Source organism: Ixodes scapularis, unplaced genomic scaffold, assembly GCF_016920785.2.
Source record: "Ixodes scapularis isolate PalLabHiFi unplaced genomic scaffold, ASM1692078v2 PGA_scaffold3__209_contigs__length_174095766, whole genome shotgun sequence".
Lineage (NCBI taxonomy): Eukaryota > Metazoa > Arthropoda > Arachnida > Ixodida > Ixodidae > Ixodes > Ixodes scapularis.
The window spans coordinates 56,510,887-56,531,072 of record NW_024609868.1 but is presented as its reverse complement, the minus strand read 5'-3'; the positions used below and the strand labels follow the sequence as shown (position 1 = coordinate 56,531,072).

Sequence of the window (20,186 nt, the reverse complement as noted above, 5' to 3'; positions counted from 1 at the left end):
CGCTAGAAGTTTAGCAGACGACGCCTGTCGGCAAACTGACCCGAGAGGCGTGCCGCTAAGGGCTGCTAGCAGCGACAGCTGGTTCTACGAACAGCCCGCACTCTAGAGATTCATTCCGGTTACTTATGGGTTCCCCCTCGTACACTGACCGTACGAAAGTGATTGCAGAATCCGACTGTACGTGAGAAAAAAAATATTTAAAAAACTAATGAAACAAAAAGGTTGTTACAACATATTTGATGCATTAAATACTACGTGTACAATCCACGCTTCAAGAACTTATATAAAAGTATATTGGCATGAGAGCACGACCATACGACAGGCAACCCAAAAGACAGGCACTCAAGCTCGAAAACTATCATGGAGATTGAAGGCAGGAAAACGTTCTTTATATTGCGCCTGTAGAAAATAATTCGCACAGCCTTGGCTTTGCCAGAACTGAAATGATTAACATCATTAAAAATAGTAGCAAAACAACAAATCTGTATTTTAAAAGAGGCTTAATTATGCATTAATATTTCGCAGGCGGTGGATGGGAAGTTATACGTTACCTTCATTTAAACTTTGTGGGTTTCCCCTTTTATGGGGGTACCACTTAGAAACACAGAAGGTTCCTTGGGTACGGATAAAGACGTGTTTATTTGACTTAGATGCCACACGCTTGCCCGAAGGCCAACAATGTTGGAGATGACGGCGCTGCCGCTATTGACAGTATCACGGAGGGTGAGGATCAGATAAGGATATGAAGGCTCCGTCGAGCAGAGCCTCCCCCAGCGAGAGTCCCGCACGTTGGATTAGGGCCGTCTTATATAGCCTGCGGGAATGGACGCGCCCGGGAAGGGTCGGATGTAGGTGGCTCCCCGGAGGGGCGGACGCGTCCAAGTCATGATCCCGAAGGGTATGCCTTAGGCAAATCACCCGAGAAGGGCGAGCGTCGAGCGAAAGCCGTCCACCAGGGAATACGGCTTCGCCCTTGCATCCGGGACGCGCCCCCACGTGGCGACGCCCCACGGCCTGCCTGAGCTAGGCCTATAGATAGGGGTGCGGGGAACATGTGGTTCCCACAACTTACCTCGTCAATGCCATAGCGAAAGCAAAAGGCGATTTTTTTATTTGTAAGTTTACCCAGAAAGGTTTTGCAAGATTGAGCGCGTAACTAAAGTATTACACATAAACAAAACAAAACAAACAAACAAACAAAAAACCTAAAAGAAATTATTAAAAAAACTGACGCATATTTGGATCTGGCCAAGAATTGTGGTTTATTTGCCTATTTTCTCTCAATGCATTAGCAGACAAGGTATTAAAATGTCTAATTGAATAAATATTCCACTAGTAGTTGCGTGTAGTTGCACGCATGAAGCTTGCGCGTTGTTGTTTTCATGATGTAGACTTTTTTTGTGTTTGTGGGTAGGGACTCGCGTAGAGATTTTTTGGGGCAAATGTAGGGACATGTGGTTTTTTTTTTAAAAGTGACTGGGGATTCGAGCGAAAAACACTTGCGAACACTGCTGTAGATTGCCTTTACTGTCATGAGGTTAGCATACGTAGCTACAGCTGTGTCCTGCTTTCGTCTAGTACGATAGACACTAGGCTTATCTGAAATGAGACCTACACGAAGACCGATCGTGCTTGTGACGCACCCGGATATTCCTACCGAAGCCATTAAACTTCTCGCAGAGAGGTGACTGGACTATGTTCGAAGAGGCGACGCGCTTCTAATGCAGTTCTTGTGTTTCATTCAGGTGCGACATAGACGTACAGAACGAGCCGATTCCGCGGTCGCTGCTCCTTCAAAAGATAGTCGGCAAAGATGCTTTATTTTGCCTGCGCACGGATAAGGTGGACGCGCAACTCTTGGATGCCGCTGGTAAACTACTCCAACTTTATCTTTCGTGTTGCTTAAGCGCTAACAGTTAAAACATGTAAGTGCACCAATATTTTCCAGGTCCAGCTCTCAAGGTAGTGGGGACCATGTCGGTTGGATACGACCACATCGATGTGGATGAATGCCAAAAAAGGTGAACACAGCGCTACAGACAGACATTGGTCGTCTTGTTTGTGGGTGCGCCAGATTTCGGCCATCTGTATGCACACTGCAGAGGAAGCTGGTGATATATTGAAAACTGTTTTGTAGTTCGCCAATGGGCCTTCTTCCAGTAGGCCTTTGCGTATGCGCTCACCCTCGTTCCTGACCCTTGCTTCCCGCTTTCGCCATTTTCGGAGGACAATCTCGCACGATCAACAGTGTGAGCACTTACCTTAGCACGTAATTAGTTTTCTAATGATTCTTATTTTTTTTTTTAGCATCGTTAGAATAGATTGTAAATAGCAATGTAAACCGAAACAACTGCATGACGGCAAAGTGTTCTGACTGGCGCAGGCATGCTAAGCTGCCCTTCCTTTGTGGTTTGCAGACAGCCCCAAAAACGACGGGTTACTTTAAAGGAAAAAAAAACAACAACAACAAATGTCGATTTGCTGTGCTTTTCTAAGCTTGTCATACAATATACGTAGCCATTCCACCCCTGATTCTGACTGGAATAATTTGCTGTTGACTGTGTGCATTGCAGACGGATTTCAGTAGGTAATACGCCGCACGAGCTGACAGATTCAACGGCTGAGCTGGGAATAGCCCTGCTTTTGGCGACGCGCAGACGACTTTTTGAGGCCCGCAGTCAGATCGACAGGTACTGTTTTGACTGTATACGGTAGAAAGAGGGGCACTCTTACTCATCTCTTCTATATTTGTTCCTAGCGGAGCGTGGGCAGCACAGACCTCCTGGAGCCCAATGTGGATGTGTGGCTCGGAAATCCGGGGAACTACGGTCGGGTTTGTGGGCATGGGAAACATAGGCAAGTTTGGCAGCCATTCTCGTGTTCCTCGAACTAAGTTAGCTTTCACCGACGCTTCACGGTGACCAGTCTTACTGGGTTCGTATATAAGTTTTTACGGAGAAAGGCAGATTCGGGGGGTTTTACGGGTCAAACCAACGATTCGGATCTGGCCCGAGCTTGCAAATGACTAAGGATTAATTTTGACTACCTGGGCGCCTTTTGACGTGGAGACAGAAGTTCGGCCACGCGGCACCTTCTGCTATAAACCATCAAGGTCTGGGCACCTCAGCTGGGATTCGCACATAGAAAAAGTTCCGCAGGTCGGAGCTTTGCGTCGGAGCTGCCGTGGCGGCTTCTTTTTATTGTTGGAATGTGTTTCATAATAGTGTTATCCAATGCTGCTCTGTTTGCACTGGCGACAAGTCTTCTGAGTTTTCTTTTTATATAATTTTCAGCAGACAGACAGCTTATTTTAGGAACATAAATAGTGAGCAGCGATATAAGGAATTGACGTCAACTCTGCCATGGTGCGTGTTTGTTATCGCAGACATGCACTCACGTATGGAGGCTGATAAGAAGGGTTGGTGCACCCATTCCCCACTGACAGGAAAAAGTGTGATACAAGCATAATGTGCTGGTGTGAGATAGGTTGCACCGGAGGACATGAGAAACTTCCCGAATAAATCAGAGAACTTGCACATACTACAAAGATCACTAGATGTGGATACGCAAGAAAGAAATAATCCAAAGGAGGAAGAAAGGGTGACAGCATGTGTGGATGGCAAATGGTAGCTAGAGCAACCGTAGAAGCAGAAAAAATTCAGCACTCTTTGAGAGCAAGGTCACTTCCATCCCACGTTTTGCTACATGACAGGGGTCACTCCCCTAATGTTAGTAATGTTCTCTTCCCAAAATTGACTTCACTTCAGTCATAAATCTGCCTTTTCCTAATATTACAGCTTCTCTTCAGCGCTCCTAAGAGCATAAATGAGCAAATGCCAGGCTGCGCACATTGGTGCTACATATCACTTTGAATTTCATTGCGCCTGACCATGCTGTCACTAACATTGCGCTTCTCATTTCCGTCAGGGTTATAAGCTCAATTTAGTGCAGTGCGGTTTATGTTTCGTTTGCGCCTGACCATGCTGTCACTAACATTGCGCTTCTTATTTCCGTCAGGGTTATAAGCTCAATTTAGTGCAGTGCGGTTTATGTTTCGTTTGTGCCTTCAAACTCTTATTCTTTGTCATGTAGTACTTAAACATGCCTTCATATTTTCTAAGAACTGAAGTTCGCTAATGCAAGGTACATGTTCGGGAGATGTTCATCTAACTTCAAGCGTTAATTATATTATTGTAAAAATCCGCTAAAATTGTTATAGGATAACATAAATAACACTTACTTGCAAATAATAAAAAAGGCTAATAGCTTTAAATGAAAAAAAAAGGATGTTTTGAAGAACCTAAGGCTTATAAACAACAAAACGGAGGTTAAGCTATTGGCTCTTAAATCCTATTTGAGTTACCCCCATTTTTTGCAACATGATCCACAAACTCAGCTTCCAAGTTAATTTCATGCACACCCTATGGGGTGGTATTTTATCTAATAAATGTAAAATTGGATCTATATTTGTAGGAAACATTTTATTTAAAACTAAACTATCTGTACTATGCACCAGAAGAAATGTTATACAGACAGCACATGGAATATTCTGATCACTACAAATAATAGTGCCTTACAAAAAATAAACAACATTTTTAAGTACTCTTATATAACATAACATCGGTAGCTTTATCACTCTACTTGACTGTTTAGGCCAGGGGTCTCCAAACGTTTTGGCTAAGGGGCCGGATTAGGCATCTCTCCCAGTCTCGAGGGCTGGGAGGAGAGAGAGGGTAATTATAAACGAGTTACGACCAGTTGAATAAAAGGCAATAATTTAGAAACAGAAATGAATGTTAGAGTCAGTATTAAACGAAACTAAAGTTGAATGAAAACATACTTTTAAATATGAAAGTTAATATTTAGCTAATTATGACTTTTCACAACAGCTGCGACCACGAAAACTCACCAGGCATATATGAAAGTGCATGGATACTTCGGCACAATCGCGCACTGCAAAGATATATGACAATGATAAAACTAATGCGGACATGATGTACATGAAAACGCGAAGCAATTTTAGCATAATTAGACACACATAATGTCAGGGACTAGGATGGTGATGCTGGTGATGACAATGTTCAGTCATGGCGAGAGAACCCCAATACGATGCAGTTTTTCCTCGTTCTTTCTGGTATCTTCTTATCGCATTTCGGGCGCGTCGCGGCTCCGTTTCATTAGGCGCACATCTTTAGGCGCCGGTAGCAGTTGGTCTGCTGGAAGCGGGCAGCGGGCCGCGGGCCGATCGGAAGACCCCTGCGGGCCGGATCTGGCCCGCCGGCAGGGGTTTGAAGACTCCTTGTTAAGACTAATCAGGAACACGTTTTGGTACAGTGACGAGGTAATTTATTTAGTAATGTGCAGCTTTTTATCAAGATATGAAGAAAATTATTTACGAATAATTAGCCCCCTGTGGAGCCCGCCGTATTTTTAATAGATGAACTAAGCAGGCAACTTTATTATTTTACAATTACAGTGATATTCCAAAAAGGAAATCACAATGAATTGGCTTCCCTTGGTTTTGGGTTAATTTTTTTGCAGTTGACAAAAGTTTTAAAACAGTATCCGGCCTTAGAAAGGTTGTCCTTGTCAAACAGCTTTATGCGACAAAATTAGCAATGAAGGACTGTTTCTTGGGTACCTAGCTTTAAATGATGTAGGAACAAACATAGTTGTTCGTTTGGAATTAAAATAATATAAAATTTAGGGCCGGGTCTACAGCAGCTAATGTATGCAGGAGGGGGTGAGGATCCGAGATGAGCATTTTTACAAGTTTTTCGGGTTTAACACTGACCGTTTGCTCACCCTTTCTTTTAATTAATTTGCTCTCTATGGCAGGTAAGCTATCTGTTGGAATATTGCGGTAACAGAATGGGACCACCACCACGCATTTTAAAATAATTAGAATTGCATTTAAATATGGTGACAGCATACACAAATATATTTCAAAATTTTATTGAGTTTATGTATACAGGGTGAAACAAGGAGACGCCAGGCTCTTTAAATCGACCGGAAAATTCGGTTTCTTAACCTATCGCGCTACGACTTTGTGCAGCGTTGCCGACAGATGGTGCATTTGTTTTGTAAAATTTGCAAATAGCGAGCTTACCTGAGGAAAAAGTAAACAAAGAAAAAGGCTTAGCTCCTATGGAAACGCAGCGACGCCACCGGTCTGCAAACAACACGGCGCCGTTTCGCACGGGAGACAATAGATGGCGCAACAAACGCCGCCAACGAACGAGCATACGGCGTCGAGAGCAGGCCTTTTTATCAGACGATCTTGTCGACTCAAAAGCGGCGCGCGTTCCGCAGGCGGTGACAGTCGCAGAAACAAAAAAGACAGGCGCGGTAACACCAAGGAACTGCAGTTCCTTGTCTGCAAAAGGGCCGGCTCTCGGCGTCGTCTGCTCGTTCGTTGGCAGCAGTTGGCGTCTCGACCGCTTGCGCAATCTCTTGTCTCCCGTGCGAAATTGCGCCGTGTTCTTTGCAAACCGGTGGCTTCGCTGCGTTTCCATAGGAGCTAAGCCTTTTTCTTTCTTTACTTTTTCCTCAGGTAAGTTCGCTCTTTGCAAATTTTACACAAAAAAATGCACCATCTCTGGGCAACGCTGCACAAAGTCGTAGCGCGATAGGTTAAGAAACCGAATTTTCCGGTCGATTTTAAGAGCCTGGCGTCTCCTTGTTTCACCCTGTATATATATATGGTGACATGGAAGAATTGCCTTTGCTTATTAGATAACATTAGGACGTGCATAGATACTCATCTATCTTTTTTAATGGAGTATTCTAATTTAGCCAGGAATAAATAATACTACTGCATTGCGTTTCAGAGTGAAACATTTATTTCATACCATAAAATAAAAAAAAGTTTTTTTTTTAGGGGCGTGCAGTACAGCGAAAAAATCTTGATAAAGAATGTAAGATTGAATACTATTTATAAAAAAAAGTTATGAAACGACATCTGGTTGGAATGTTCATGGCTTTACAGAGGCGTACCCGTCCTAGTCTGGCCCAAATATACTCGCACGAACCGCCACTGATTCAGAAGCTTTGTCGAGGTGAAACTGGGAGGATAAAAGGGGGCAATTTCTTTCAGTCTTGCCTTCGCAAAGCTTTATGACGTAATTGTGGGATCGAAACCACCCGCCTGATGACAGTCGAGTGCAACTCATGAATTGAACGAGAACTGCGTGAACACTCGACTTGGGCTTGTAACAATCAATACCTCGGTGGACACTCGGGTAGCAGCTTGTGTCCAACTACTGCAGTGATGAGAATAGCCGAGCTGCAACAGTGCCTGGAGCTCAGCATGCGTTTTCTACTTTGCTAACCCCAGCGCGTGGCTATGATTAACGTTGGTGGCATATGCAGAGATAAGCACCATGACACGTGGCCGCTTGTTCTGGCTTCGGGTTGAGGGGATATTTCTTTAATTTATTTGCCGCCTGCATTACTTAAAAAAAAAGGCTCGAGATACACCTAAGCACTTCCTATGAGTTGTGAATGCGAAAGCACGCACGCCGCTCTTCACTCCCTTCTTTAATCTGCGGCGTACAACGCCCTGACCTTGGGCGTTTAACGCTGGAGCCGCTGCCTCGCGGACACGCAGCGCCATCGGGTGAACGATCGTTCAAACTGTTGTGTGCCTTGCGGTGCGAGGCAGGAACAGACAGCAACGTAGTTCCCAGCAAAACGAAGCCCTTGGTTTATTCCATGCGCCGTATATTGCCACGCGCCGTTCAACCGATAAGAGGCGAGCGAACTCGGTGATCAGTGATAACATAACAGTGTGATAACACAGTTAGGATGACATCACACAAACTGACGCGCGCCAGTTAATGGGACCGAAGTGTAAAAGATGCCGTTGGCTAGCTTTGCGCGTGGTTTCATTAAGGTGCCGTTTTGCTTGGTTTCAAAGCTGATGACGTCGGCTCGCTCCATGAGACGAGTTAATGCTTTCGCATTAAAAAATGTAAGGCAAGTGTTTTGGTTATTACGTTAGGGGGTCATTCTGAGTAGAATTTAGCGAAAGTAGAAGAATCGTTTCATGGCCCCTTTTAATTTTTTAAAAGTCATGTGCTTGTTCGTAGCATTGTTATGTTCCAAGTTGCTTATTTTTGCTGAAGGACCCATACGCCATCCACAAAAGTTGCCTTTTGGTCGTAGCATATATGTTTGACAATTAACCGATAAAAGAAATGAAATGGGGACACAACAGATGTTGTTACATTGTACTGTACTGCAAGCGTTCATTGGCTTCTGCACACATTTCACTAATGACAAATCATGAAAATTACCATGGTAGCTAAGGCTTCAATGTTCTTTCTTCGTGTTTCAGGGCTAGCAGTTCTCGAGAGACTGAAAGCTTTCAAAGTGAGCAAATTTCTGTACACCTCACGAACTCACAAACCCACTGGTATGTATATTAATGTCACGTTGGTCATATATGTTTATCCATTAAAGATTTAGACAATATAATAATCATTGTAATAATCATAATCATATTGAACATACATCTACATTTGTACGCAGTGGTACTAAAATTATATATTCAACTTTGACTGTTTGGCACTATTTTATTTAACTTCCTAATTCTTCCTAGACTTTTGATCTGGAAGAATATTATGAGTAGTATTCCCTTTTCTTATCATTTTCAAAAGCTGAAATGGAGGGAGCCCAGTTCACAAGGCTGAATGAGTTGCTGAGAATGTCGGACATAGTTATTGTGACGTGCACACTCACTCCGGAGACGACGGGGATGTTCAACCGTGAGGCGTTTTCTCTTATGAAGAAAACAGCTTCGTTCATCAATATCAGCAGGTATGTCGACTGCCAGGCCTGTATTTCCTACCACATTTTTCAGGGTGTGTAGGGACTAGGCACATTTCATATGTACACACCTGACTTACCATGTACTTAAGTTTGGCAACATATAAGATGTATGTTCCTCATTGAACAATGTTAACCTGTTCTTAGTGCAATTTGAAATGAAGCATAGAGAAACAATAGAGGCGTGCGATATATACACAAAGGATGATGTTTAATATAAAACGTGGAACTCATATAGAAACCTAAAAAACGTATTATATACATCCATAGTAGTAAGGTGAGGCCAGTAAGGTGCTAGACAGCTATACTTAATTCAAAAAAGTTCAAGCCGCTGTAGCACATGGAATATTTTCGTGAACAAATCATTATCGACCTTAGGTGTGTTTGACTACCTTGCAAATATTGAAATTATGATGAACCCGACTCAAGGTACTTTAGTTACCGAACACGGAACATTTACATTAGTTGAAGATTTAAGAGAGAGGATTGCGCAGTCTCCAATTTAATAAAGCTGAATCCTAACCCTTTGATTGCATTTGGTTCAAGCCCTGCTGAGCGAATGTTATGAACAGTTGTATGTGTGCTGTTACGCGTTACAGCCAGTGCTATCTGTAACGCGTAGGAACGCGTTACCGCCAGCACGCGAGATAAAACAGCGCAAAAAGGTACAAAAGGAAGCGACAAACCATACATTGTTGAGCTCTCTGATCGCACTATCGGTAACGCGTTACTCTTTTTCGGTATCGTGTAACGTTTTCGTTACTTTTTCAAAACAGTAACGGGTAACGTACTTGCGTTATTTACTTCGAGTAACGAGTAACTGAGTTTCGTTTCTCGATACTTTTTCTTCCCAAGTCATAAACCAAATTACACTTAATTTTTTTTCTTGTTTTTAGGCATCAAGCCATGTGAATTTGAGTTTTTTTTTTGCTGAGATTATCGGTAAAACCGTAAAAGAAGTAGTCTTGTTAAATTTCTGCATGGATATAATGTTATTGAAATATGGCGCTTACGTATACCTGTAATGTTGAAACAGTAAAACGTGCTAATTTTATTCAAGAAGGTAGCGCATAATTAGCGTGCGTTATTTTTAATTGGTAACGGTAACGCGTTACTTTTATTTTCAAATAACGTAGGATGGTAATGTAACGTAATAACAAAGTAACGTGTTTCGTCAATGTTTTCGGTAACGCCTACAACACTCGACGCAAGACGTTCTACTCCAGCTTAAGGGAGAGGTAATGCTGCCTGCTGCGCGCAACTCACAGCTGCGCGCAACTCACACACAGGCATTCTTGCTCTAGACCTCAAGGGGGCATTCGACAATGTTAAACACACTGCCATCCTCTCACAACTTAATACCTTCGACTGCGGCCATAGAACCTATCAGTACATTAAGATTTTCTCTCCCGGCGTAGCGCGATGCTGAAGGTTGGAGACCTCTCCACAGACCCAGTCCTACTTGGCAGCCGAAGTACCCCTCAAGGGGCCGTACTCTCACCTTTGATATTCACCATTACGCTCATCGGTCTCCCTGCCCTCTTGGACTCCATTCCCAGCGTACATCATGGCATATATGCCGATGACATTACGATCTGGTCCAGCACGGGGTCTGCAAACGGCAGCCGATGCGGTCTGTGATCATGCCAAGTCATGCGGCCTCCAATGTGCTCCACTGAAATGAGAACTACTCCTCGTTTCTCCAAGAAAGAAAGGTTTCCTGGACCCACCCACTTTCACCATCTCCATGGAGTGCCACGTCATCGTTCCATCTCCACATATCAAGATTCTCGGTATGACCTTTCAGGCCGACCGCGCGAACACCATCTTGATAAATAGGCTCAAACACACCACAGCCCAAGTCACCCACTTGATCGCACGTATAACCACCAAAACGAGGTGTATGCGCGAGGCCGACACGGTTCGCCAAGTCCAGGCAATCATAATCTCCCGCATTACGTATGCCATACCTTATGCAGTCTTTATAAAAACAAAACTCTCGAAGGTGACTCTAATGATCAGGAAAGCCTACAAACAGCCCCTCGGACTTCCCGTCAGCACGGCCTCCGACAAACTGTTAAAACTTGGCCTACACAATACAGCTGACGAGCTCATAGAAGCCCATCTTTCCAGCCAAAGAATGGGGCTGAGAGCCACGGGTGCAGGAAGACTGCTCTCGACTGCGACTCACAACCTCTCTACAGCATCCTCCTGAAACCACGACTCTCTTGCACGAGATCCGGAGACACCTCTTCATCTCACCGCTCTCCCGCAACATGCACCCCGTGCATCATGCTGGACGAAGGTAGGCGAGAACCCTAGCCATATATAAACTCTATGGTCACGAAGCAACCACCGCATACATGGACGCGGCCTCTTATCCCGGCATAAGAGCCATGACAGCCGTCGTCGTCCAACAAGATCACCATGTCAGCATCATCACACTACCAAGATACGAACCTTTACAAGCGAAAAAGGCGGCCGTCGCTCTTGCCATCGCGCAAACTACAGCCGAAGTCATCATTACCGACTCGCAGCACGCGTGTCGTAATTTCTCGAGAGGAAGAATCCACCGTACAACAGAACGGGTCATCTCCAAACACCCGCCGGATAGACTCATCACTATCATATGGACACCCGCCCACTCCGCTGTACCAGGCGATGCAACCGCCCACCTCTTGGCCCGAGAGGTATCCCGCCGGGCCCTGGGAGACGAGCGGGAGCGGCCGGTCCCATTGGTAACATGTCAAGAGATCACGCAGCACTACAGGTTGGAGAGAGGTACCTACCCACCCCCGCATGAACAACTATCGAAAGAGCAGGAACGACATCACCGTGCCCTACAGACTAACACCTTCCCCCATCCCACTAAATGCCGTATCCTTTTCCCCACCTTCTATTCCCCGCTCTGCAGCTTTTGCGGAGCCCCTGGGACCCTCTTTCATATGCTAGGAGGCAGACACGTAGCCAGGGGGGGGGGGGGGGGGGGCATGGGGCCCGGGTTTCCCCCGAAATCTTCTATTTTGCTGGGACCTTCTCTCCCCCCTCATACAGTATCTTGTAATGGGCGGCCCCCCCCCCCCCCCCCCCCCCCCGCCCTCCCTCCCCCAATTCTGGCTACGCGCCTGGTAGGATGCGACCAAAACCCCACACAATCGTCTAATTCCTTCCAGTCTTCATACGAGCTTTGGGACAGAGCACTGACCAGCTCCAACTTCGATGACCAGCTCATGCTCGTGTCGAGGGCGGTGAAAGCAGGAAACGCTCAAGGCGTCTTGGACTAAGGACCCTCCTCATCGCTTTCTTATAATAAAGATGTTTATTCTCTCTCTCTCCCTTTCATTTGGAGAGAGAAAGAATAAACATCTTTATTACAAGAAAGCGATGAGGAGGGTCCTTAGTCCAAGACGCCTTGAGCGTTTCCTGCTTTCACCGCCCTCGACACGAGCATGAGCTGGTCATCGAAGTTGGAGCTGGTCAGTGCTCTTTCCCAAAGCTCGTATGAAGACTGGAAGGGATTAGACGATTTTCCCCCCATATATATATATATGGGGGACCCTCTTTCATATGGTAGGAGGCAGACACGTAGCCGGGGGGGGGGGGGGGGGGTACCTACCCACCCCCGCATGAACAACTATCGAAAGAGCAGGAACGACATCACCGTGCCCTACAGACTAACACCTTCCCCCATCCCACTAAATGCCGTATCCTTTTCCCGTGTCTCTAAAGCTCATAAACAATAATAATTAATAATTGGGTTGTGGGGATATTTATACAGCGTGTAGTTGGTCTGCCATTAAAGTTGCGACGAGTCACACGCTGTAGATGAGCAATTTAGCCAGTGCGGTACAACCGCTAGCCTGGGGTCTTTAACGTGCACCACGCAGTAGTGATACACGACCGCACGCCGGTACGATGCTCATCCAGATCGAAACGGGCAGGGGTGGGGCTCGAACCCAGGATCCCTGGGTTCTGCAGCGCGAGCTTTCGCTCCACGCGCGTCGAGCTGGGTGTGCGCTTCAGCCCACTCGGCCACCGATCCCCCGCTCATAAACAAAGAATACTACTACATGTACACGGGGCGAGACAAACAGTGGGAGGATTTCTGGAGCACAAACGAGCACGTACCACGTGACACTAAGCGTCGTACCGCGTTCCACGCGGCGGCGTGTGTTTCCAGAACACCTCCGATTGGATACATTTCGTTTCTTGTGCATTAATTAGACAGGTAGGAAACGCCAGAAAGCCAAGGTGGAGTGGTGTAGTGGTTAGCACACCCGACCGGACATTGGGAGGCCCAGAGTTCAAATCCTGGCTCCGCCGTTTTTTGGCTTTCGGCGGGTTCCTGAAAACTTTGATTCTTTAATTCATTGGATTAAGTACGGTCCATTCATCTGCACATATTCGTTCATATCCTCCTCGGAGACCACGTACGATGACGTGAAGTGCCCGTGTTGTATATTCAATAACGTGACTCTTGATTCTCGCATATGATGATGATACCGTGTCTCTAAAGCTCATAAACAAAGAATACTACTACATGTACACGGGGCGAGACAAACAGTGGGAGGATTTCTGGAGCACAAACGAGCACGTACCACGTGACACTAAGCGTCGTACCGCGTTCCACGCGGCGGCGTGTGTTTCCAGAACACCTCCGATTGGATACATTTCGTTTCTTGTGCATTAATAAGACAGGTAGGAAACGCCAGAAAGCCAAGGTGGAGTGGTGTAGTGGTTAGCACACCCGACCGGACATTGGGAGGCCCAGAGTTCAAATCCTGGCTCCGCCGTTTTTTGGCTTTCGGCGGGTTCCTGAAAACTTTGATTCATTAATTCATTGGATTAAGTATGGTTCATTCATCTGCACATATTCGTTCATATCCTCCTCGGAGACCACGTACGATGACGTGAAGTGCCCGTGTTGTATATTCAATAACGTGGCTCTTGATTCTCGCAGATGATGATGATACCGTGTCTCTAAAGCTCATAAACAAACGGGGCGAGACAAACAGTGGGAGGATTTCTGGAGCACAAACGAGCTCGTACCACGTGACACTAAGCGTCGTACCGCGTTCCACGCGGCGGCGTGTGTTTCCAGAACACCTCCGATTGGATACATTTCGTTTCTTGTGCATTAATAAGACAGGTAGGAAACGCCAGAAAGCCAAGGTGGAGTGGTGTAGTGGTTAGCACACCCGACCGGACATTGGGAGGCCCAGAGTTCAAATCCTGGCTCCGCCGTTTTTAGGCTTTCGGCGGGTTCCTGAAAACTTTGATTCTTTAATTCATTGGATTAAGTACGGTTCATTCATCTGCACATATTCGTTCATATATATATATATATATATATTATATACAGGGTGTTTTTTTTATTCTTACACATTTGTTTAAAAAAAAACCGTGAAAGCTACACTAATGCGGTTGGTGCAGGTGGGTTATGCGGCCAGGCGGACATTATGTGGGTGGCTAATCTTTGCGATAAGTCGGATAATTAATTAAAATTCGTTAATTAACTTTTTAATTAGTGGAAATAGACATATGATTTCAATTAGGAACTTGTAGAGCATCATCGAAAAGCACTAAATCAACTATTTTTGGAAAGATATAACGCCGGGGAAGCATTTTACAGCGTTCTGTAAAAACGCTTCATTCGGACGTGTTTCTAGATTTCGGTTTCTTATCGGAGCGATCACCGCGCCCGCGGTCCTGCTCCCCAGTGGCTGAGACGCGCAACACACGTGCGCCGTACTTCCCTCCATTCTACGAGGGAGGCGAGGAGGTGGCTTCGCGTCGCGACAACCGGGGAGCAGGATCGCGGGCGCGTAGATGCGCTCCGATAAGAAACCGAAATCTAGAAATGCGTCCAAATAGAGCGTTTTTACAGAACGCCGTAAAATGCTGCCCTGGCGTTATATCCTGCTAAAAATAGTTGATATAGGGGTTTTCGATAATGCTCAGCAATTTTCTAATTGAAACCATATGTTTATTTTAAGTAATTAAAAAGTTAATTAACGAATTTTAATTAATAAGCCGACTTATCGCAAACATTAGCCACCCACATAATGTCCGCCTGGCCGTATAACCCACCTGCACAAACCGCATCATTGTAGCTTTCACGTTTTTTTTTTAAACAAATCTGTAAGAATAAAAAAAAAACACCCTGTATATATATATATATATGTTATTATTATTATTTTTTTAAAGAGGAGCAGTGGTTGACCAAGACGCCCTGTACGAAGCGCTCACGACTGGAAAGATAGCTTCTGCCGGCCTGGATGTCATGACGCCCGAGCCTTTGGCCAAGGATCACCCGCTCGTGAAACTGCCGAATTGCGGTGAGATTTGCCTGATAGTCTTGCACTTCTATCCAGTGGTGTATCCAGGGGAGGAGCTTATGGAGCTGCTGTGTCCTCTGATATCCACCTGACCCTATAATATTCGCATGCATTTTGACCCCCCCCCCCCCCCCCCCTCTTTTGTCCCAAGTCATGGTCACCCCAGCCACTTTGACCCTCCCTCCCCGAAATTTCTAAATACTTTCGTATATGGGACTCAAAGACGCGCTGTGCGAGATCCTTTTTCTGGGGGGAAAATCTACTTTTATTTTATGCTTTGAGTGAGCATCTCAGTAAATGAGCGTTTTGGGACATTTTTTACGAGCTCAGTGTATCTGGGGAGATTATTGTGCTGGGTTGGAACGCACTACAAGCATTGCGAACCCAGGAACGCGGCTGTGATAAACATTGGCGGCAGGAGAAGGCGAAAGAGGACCGGCAGCTTGTTCTGGTCACGAGTTGACATCAAAGCCGTCCAATAGCTATACGTTGTTACACAACGGCGACTTACAGGCCAATTTCGCACTTTGATTGGTGCGTTTTTATGGGTTTCATATCGCTTTGTCTACGAGGGGAGAGAGAGGAGGGTCAGCCCTAGGCTTAGAAAAATACGCCTGTGATTCACGCGCTTGCCTTTCGCCGGCACCCAGATATCTGGGAGCCGGCTTAAGGCTAGCAGGTGAATCACTGAGCCTCGACCCCCTCACCTTCCCCCGCTCCCGTAAACCTGGCGATGCGACGTCCATCAAAACGCGTCAATCAGTGTGTTCGAAATTGCCCTTCTGACTTACTCCACGAGCTTTTCCGAGTACGCTACCTGGACGTCTTTGCTTTTTACACCGCGTGCTAAGCTACTTCCTCTGTCGGCAAAAATAACTTTTGCTGATTTTCTGTCCCAAGAGGAATTATGTGCCGCTAACTAACCAACGAACTTTAAAATAACTAACGGAATGGATTGACCAGCGAAGGGCGGTGCTGTTATCGAATTGTGCTAAAGCGCGAAACACATGTACGACAAAACCGTCCGATCCGACGTCCGATCAGGCGATACGACGGTCGGAGGCGAGGGTTTTCAACGCTCTCCGATGCTACGAACACCCTCTCTCCCCAAGGTCATTCCGGCAGTCCGCACGTCGGATCGGACGGTTTCGTCGTACCTGTGTTTCGCGCTTTATAGACGCTTCGCAGCAGGTGTGCACGGGCGCCGCCATAACCGACCTTCAGTTTTTGTTTCCTATTATTACAATTACTTCGCCTCATCATGACCCCAGCATGGCAGGTTATTGCCATTTTAGGCGCTGTGTCCCCCTCCACAGCACTGGCCTTTGTGGAGGCTCGTCAATGCCCGCTTTAATGGCGCGGCACCGAAAAACAAGAGAAGGTCAGCAACGGCGACTGTAATTTGGCGCGTGTGTAAAGCGTGGCTCGAGTCCTGTGCGTGGAAGTGAGGGGTCCGAGTTTCAAGGGCGAGTTTCCCAACCGTGTTTTTTGGCCCGTACAAAGCATTCTGCAGAGTCACGCGCTCGCGCTTACGGGCACTCCTACCTTTAAACGCACCTCCTCAGAACATATGGAGCTATTTAGCGCACAAGGTAGAGAGAAGTTGTTCTTCTCTCTACCTTGTGCGCTAAATACCTCACTATGTTAGACTAGCAACTAGCCCAAATGTCAACTTTACTACGTCCTTAGAAAGTCGAAGGGAAACTTTTCATTGTTCTTTTAACGCTCCTCAATTTTTCTTTGAGGCTTAGATAGTAGTTAGCGTGTGGAGCTAACCACAAACACGTCATATACAGTATGAGTATCACGAATGATGTCTAAAGAGTATTGAGCGAGATCAAGAAAAGCGTTTCATCCTTTTAATAGTAGTGTTCTAACATTTTCGTGACAGTGTTGCTGCCTCACATCGGCGGTGCTACAACAAAAGCCAGGAAGGCAATGGCAGTGCTTACAGCCCAGAATATCCTTGCGGCTTTGGAAGGACTTCCAATGCCTGCGACAGTTGTCTAAATTCACTTATTTTACAGAAGAGAAACACCTCCCACAGTTTATTGTTACCTAAATAAGAATTATTTTGTTGTTTTAGAGCGCAGCTCTTAGGGCGCCCGTTTCCGGCTTGAGCGGCGTCGGCGTCGCCGTCGGCGTAACCGCGCGGTGCGTTATGGGACGCGTGACGTCACTGCTGACGTCATCGGCATCGGCATCGTCACTAATGGCGTAATCGGCATCCGCATCGTCGTCTCTGATGACGTCATCGGCATCGTCATCGTCGCTAATGACGTCATCGGTATCAACATCGTCACTGATGACGTCACAAGTGATGATGACGTCATCAGTGACGTCACTGACGACGTCATCGTCATCGTCACGTGACCTCATAGGGGTCACGTGACTCCCGTGAGGTCACGTGACCCTCGTGAGGCTACGGCGACGCCGCGTGGAGGGAGGAGTAACAGACAGGATGAGGAGGTGAGGAGGAGAAAGGAAGGATATACCTTCCCCTCGGTACCCTTCCCCTGTTCCTCCTCAAGAGCTGCGCTCTAATTCGGCGTTACAGGGAGTTGTAAACGGCTTTAATTTTTTACGAAGGAAATAAAATCTACGCAAGTGTTCTTTATTGTATTACATAAGCTCTTATTACTGGATAGTATAGCTAGCGATAATCAGCGCGGCTTCTTTTTAAAACTCCCCCTGACTCTGGGAATAGGTCTGCTCGATTAATGCTTGTTCGATGCCTTCGTCTGTGCTTTCTCTTTCGGCATGTTTCCGAGCCTTTCTTTTGTCGGCTTTTGGCTCGAGGTTCCTTTATTCTTGGCAGCCCGGTGCTTCTTCTTTTTCTTCAACTTGGACGACAAGGTGCTCCGCTGCATAGAATCCAGCGTCTCGGGTCTGTCACTAGGGATGACTGCACTTGCGCTGCACGTAAGTGTCGCGCTTGCAGGCACAGTTTCCGTTTGTAGTTGAAGTGTGGCAGAGGATGACTCGACGGGCCCGTCAACCGACAAACCAGGCGGAGTCTCGACGGCATCCTTCGTCGTGTCGTGCTGGAAGGGTCCAGTCGGAGGAGTCGCCACTAAGCTGGACGACATCAAAGGCTTCTCCTTGTTTCCCATAAGGGAGAGGATATCCTCTTCCGCCGGCAGGAGCCCAGCGGCTTCTAGCAGCACCTCGGCGTGGAAACCTGTGCGATCATGAAAGGAGGATCTTGAAGTGCTGCTTAGGCCGAACTGGTGCTCCAGGAGCTCGTTGAAGTTCTCGTTGGCCCACCGCGTCGACGTTATCACGTCCGGAGCGAAGGTGACCGAGCGTTCCACGGGAGTGGCACCTTCCCGAGGATCAATCGTCTCGGCGATGGTGATGGTGTCTCCGCGACTTGAAGTGCCCCCGCGACTTCGTGCGCACCCGCCGACGTTGCTCGGAATGCCGCTGGCGACGTCCGGGTTCATCTCGAAGCCGAATTCTCGCAGGAGCTTCCGGTAGTCGAGCTTGATGGCTCGGTTGTCGGGCACCCAAGTCGAGAGTGGAGTAGAGGCCTGTTCCCATCCCTGCGAGGCGTGTTGAACAGGGTTCAGTGGTATTTTATACATATCCGCCAAGAAGGTAAGAGGTGTATAGGAAGTGAAAGTGCGCCTCGTCCTGACTGCTTCTCTTCTTGTGTCCTCGTTGTTTTGGCGCCTCCCTTCAAGCATGTACAACCATCTTTATCTCTATCTGATAGGGAGTATACGTTCCTGCAAAATGAACGTGCCACGTAGGAAAACGCGCTAGGCTTCGTCCTATCTTTATTTCTTACCCATGCGCACGTGTACATTGGGCATAGCTTGCTTTTCTGTGTTTTTCTAAAATAAAGTTCAGTTGAAAGTGCGCCTCGTCCTGTCTGCTTCTCTCCTTGTGTCCTCGTTGTTTTGGCGCCTCACTTCAATTAAGAGGTGTACTCCCTTGTCAAACATAACTTCCTTTCTTACTAACATTTTGTTGTGCGCTTAATCGTTACATGCCATTTGAGTTGCTTTCACCGCCCTGTACTAATGCGGAGAGTGAAGGTTGGAAGTGGTATTTTTGATGCGCTCCAATGTAAGGCTTGTAGATAAAGTAATCGTTCGCAGCGCTTTCTCAAAAACACAACAGCCATTGCTTTTCCGACGAATGTTTTGTACTGGTTCTGCCAAACGCGTGGCTTCTTGAAAAATGTTTACAACTGTGCCACATTTTTTTACGCCTTTTGTTGTGTTGGTGCGCACCTCGTTTGTTGACGCTCATCGCCCCAAATACACGTTAATTATTTCAAGGGTATCCAAAAATAATAGTTCATGATGTCTCGTTATTTCTGTCGCTGATTATTGACGCGAGTTTATAATTTATAGTACAGAGATTCATGTACAAAAAGCACTACGTTAGCATTTCTGCACGGCATTTTGTGACCACAACGGAGGACGCCACTTACGTATGTGGTGAGCATTGCGCAGATGTAAGCCGGAATGAAACTAACACCGAACAAGATCACCCAGACTCCCAAGAGCCTGTGCCAGTGATTGTACTCCTTGTCATTGTAACTGGGCAGCACTTGTTGTATCAGTTCGAGCCCCAACAATACCTGAAAGCAGTTCACCATTTTGTACCACAGGCCAGATAGCAGACAGTAAGATATACATTATAGTCCGTAGCAACTCAAAAAGGTAGGGCAAGGTAACGTGGGCTGGGGAGGAGGAAGCAGACGGAACGCTAAAGAGTGAAGGAGGAGGTTTTCCCCTTTCTTCTCCAGCGTTCCGTTTGCTTCCCCCCTCCTCGGCCCGTCTGACCCTCGCCCTACCTTCTTGAGTTGCAACGATTATTCTGTCGCACACAAATAAAGGAAATAAATATATGTTCACTTTACTGGTGCACTTTGCGTTTTATGGCACTATCTTCGGGACATAAAGAAACACAATCATGGTGTTTGTGCCCCGCTCCTGTATATAAAAAAAGAATGAGGGGTTGACATGCTCTGTGTCTTTAGTGCCGAGATGGACATCTAGGAAT

The 20,186-nt window shown here is 46.4% G+C and overlaps 1 protein-coding gene and 1 pseudogene across 1 annotated transcript in view; both read left to right on the top strand.

The window, feature by feature from the left end:
* LOC8050723 (glyoxylate reductase/hydroxypyruvate reductase) overlaps positions 1-2,921 on the top strand; it is a 47,580-nt gene extending 44,659 nt beyond the window's left edge. The window contains exons 4-7 of the mRNA XM_040212924.1: positions 1,746-1,870; positions 1,949-2,021; positions 2,574-2,690; positions 2,759-2,921. Of these exons, the coding sequence (XP_040068858.1) occupies positions 1,746-1,870; positions 1,949-2,021; positions 2,574-2,690; positions 2,759-2,921 (478 nt within the window). The remainder of the gene's footprint in view (positions 1-1,745; positions 1,871-1,948; positions 2,022-2,573; positions 2,691-2,758) is intronic.
* A 784-nt stretch (positions 2,922-3,705) lies between these two features.
* LOC120841938 lies at positions 3,706-17,283 on the top strand (annotated as a pseudogene).
* The last annotated feature ends 2,903 nt before the right edge of the window (positions 17,284-20,186 follow it).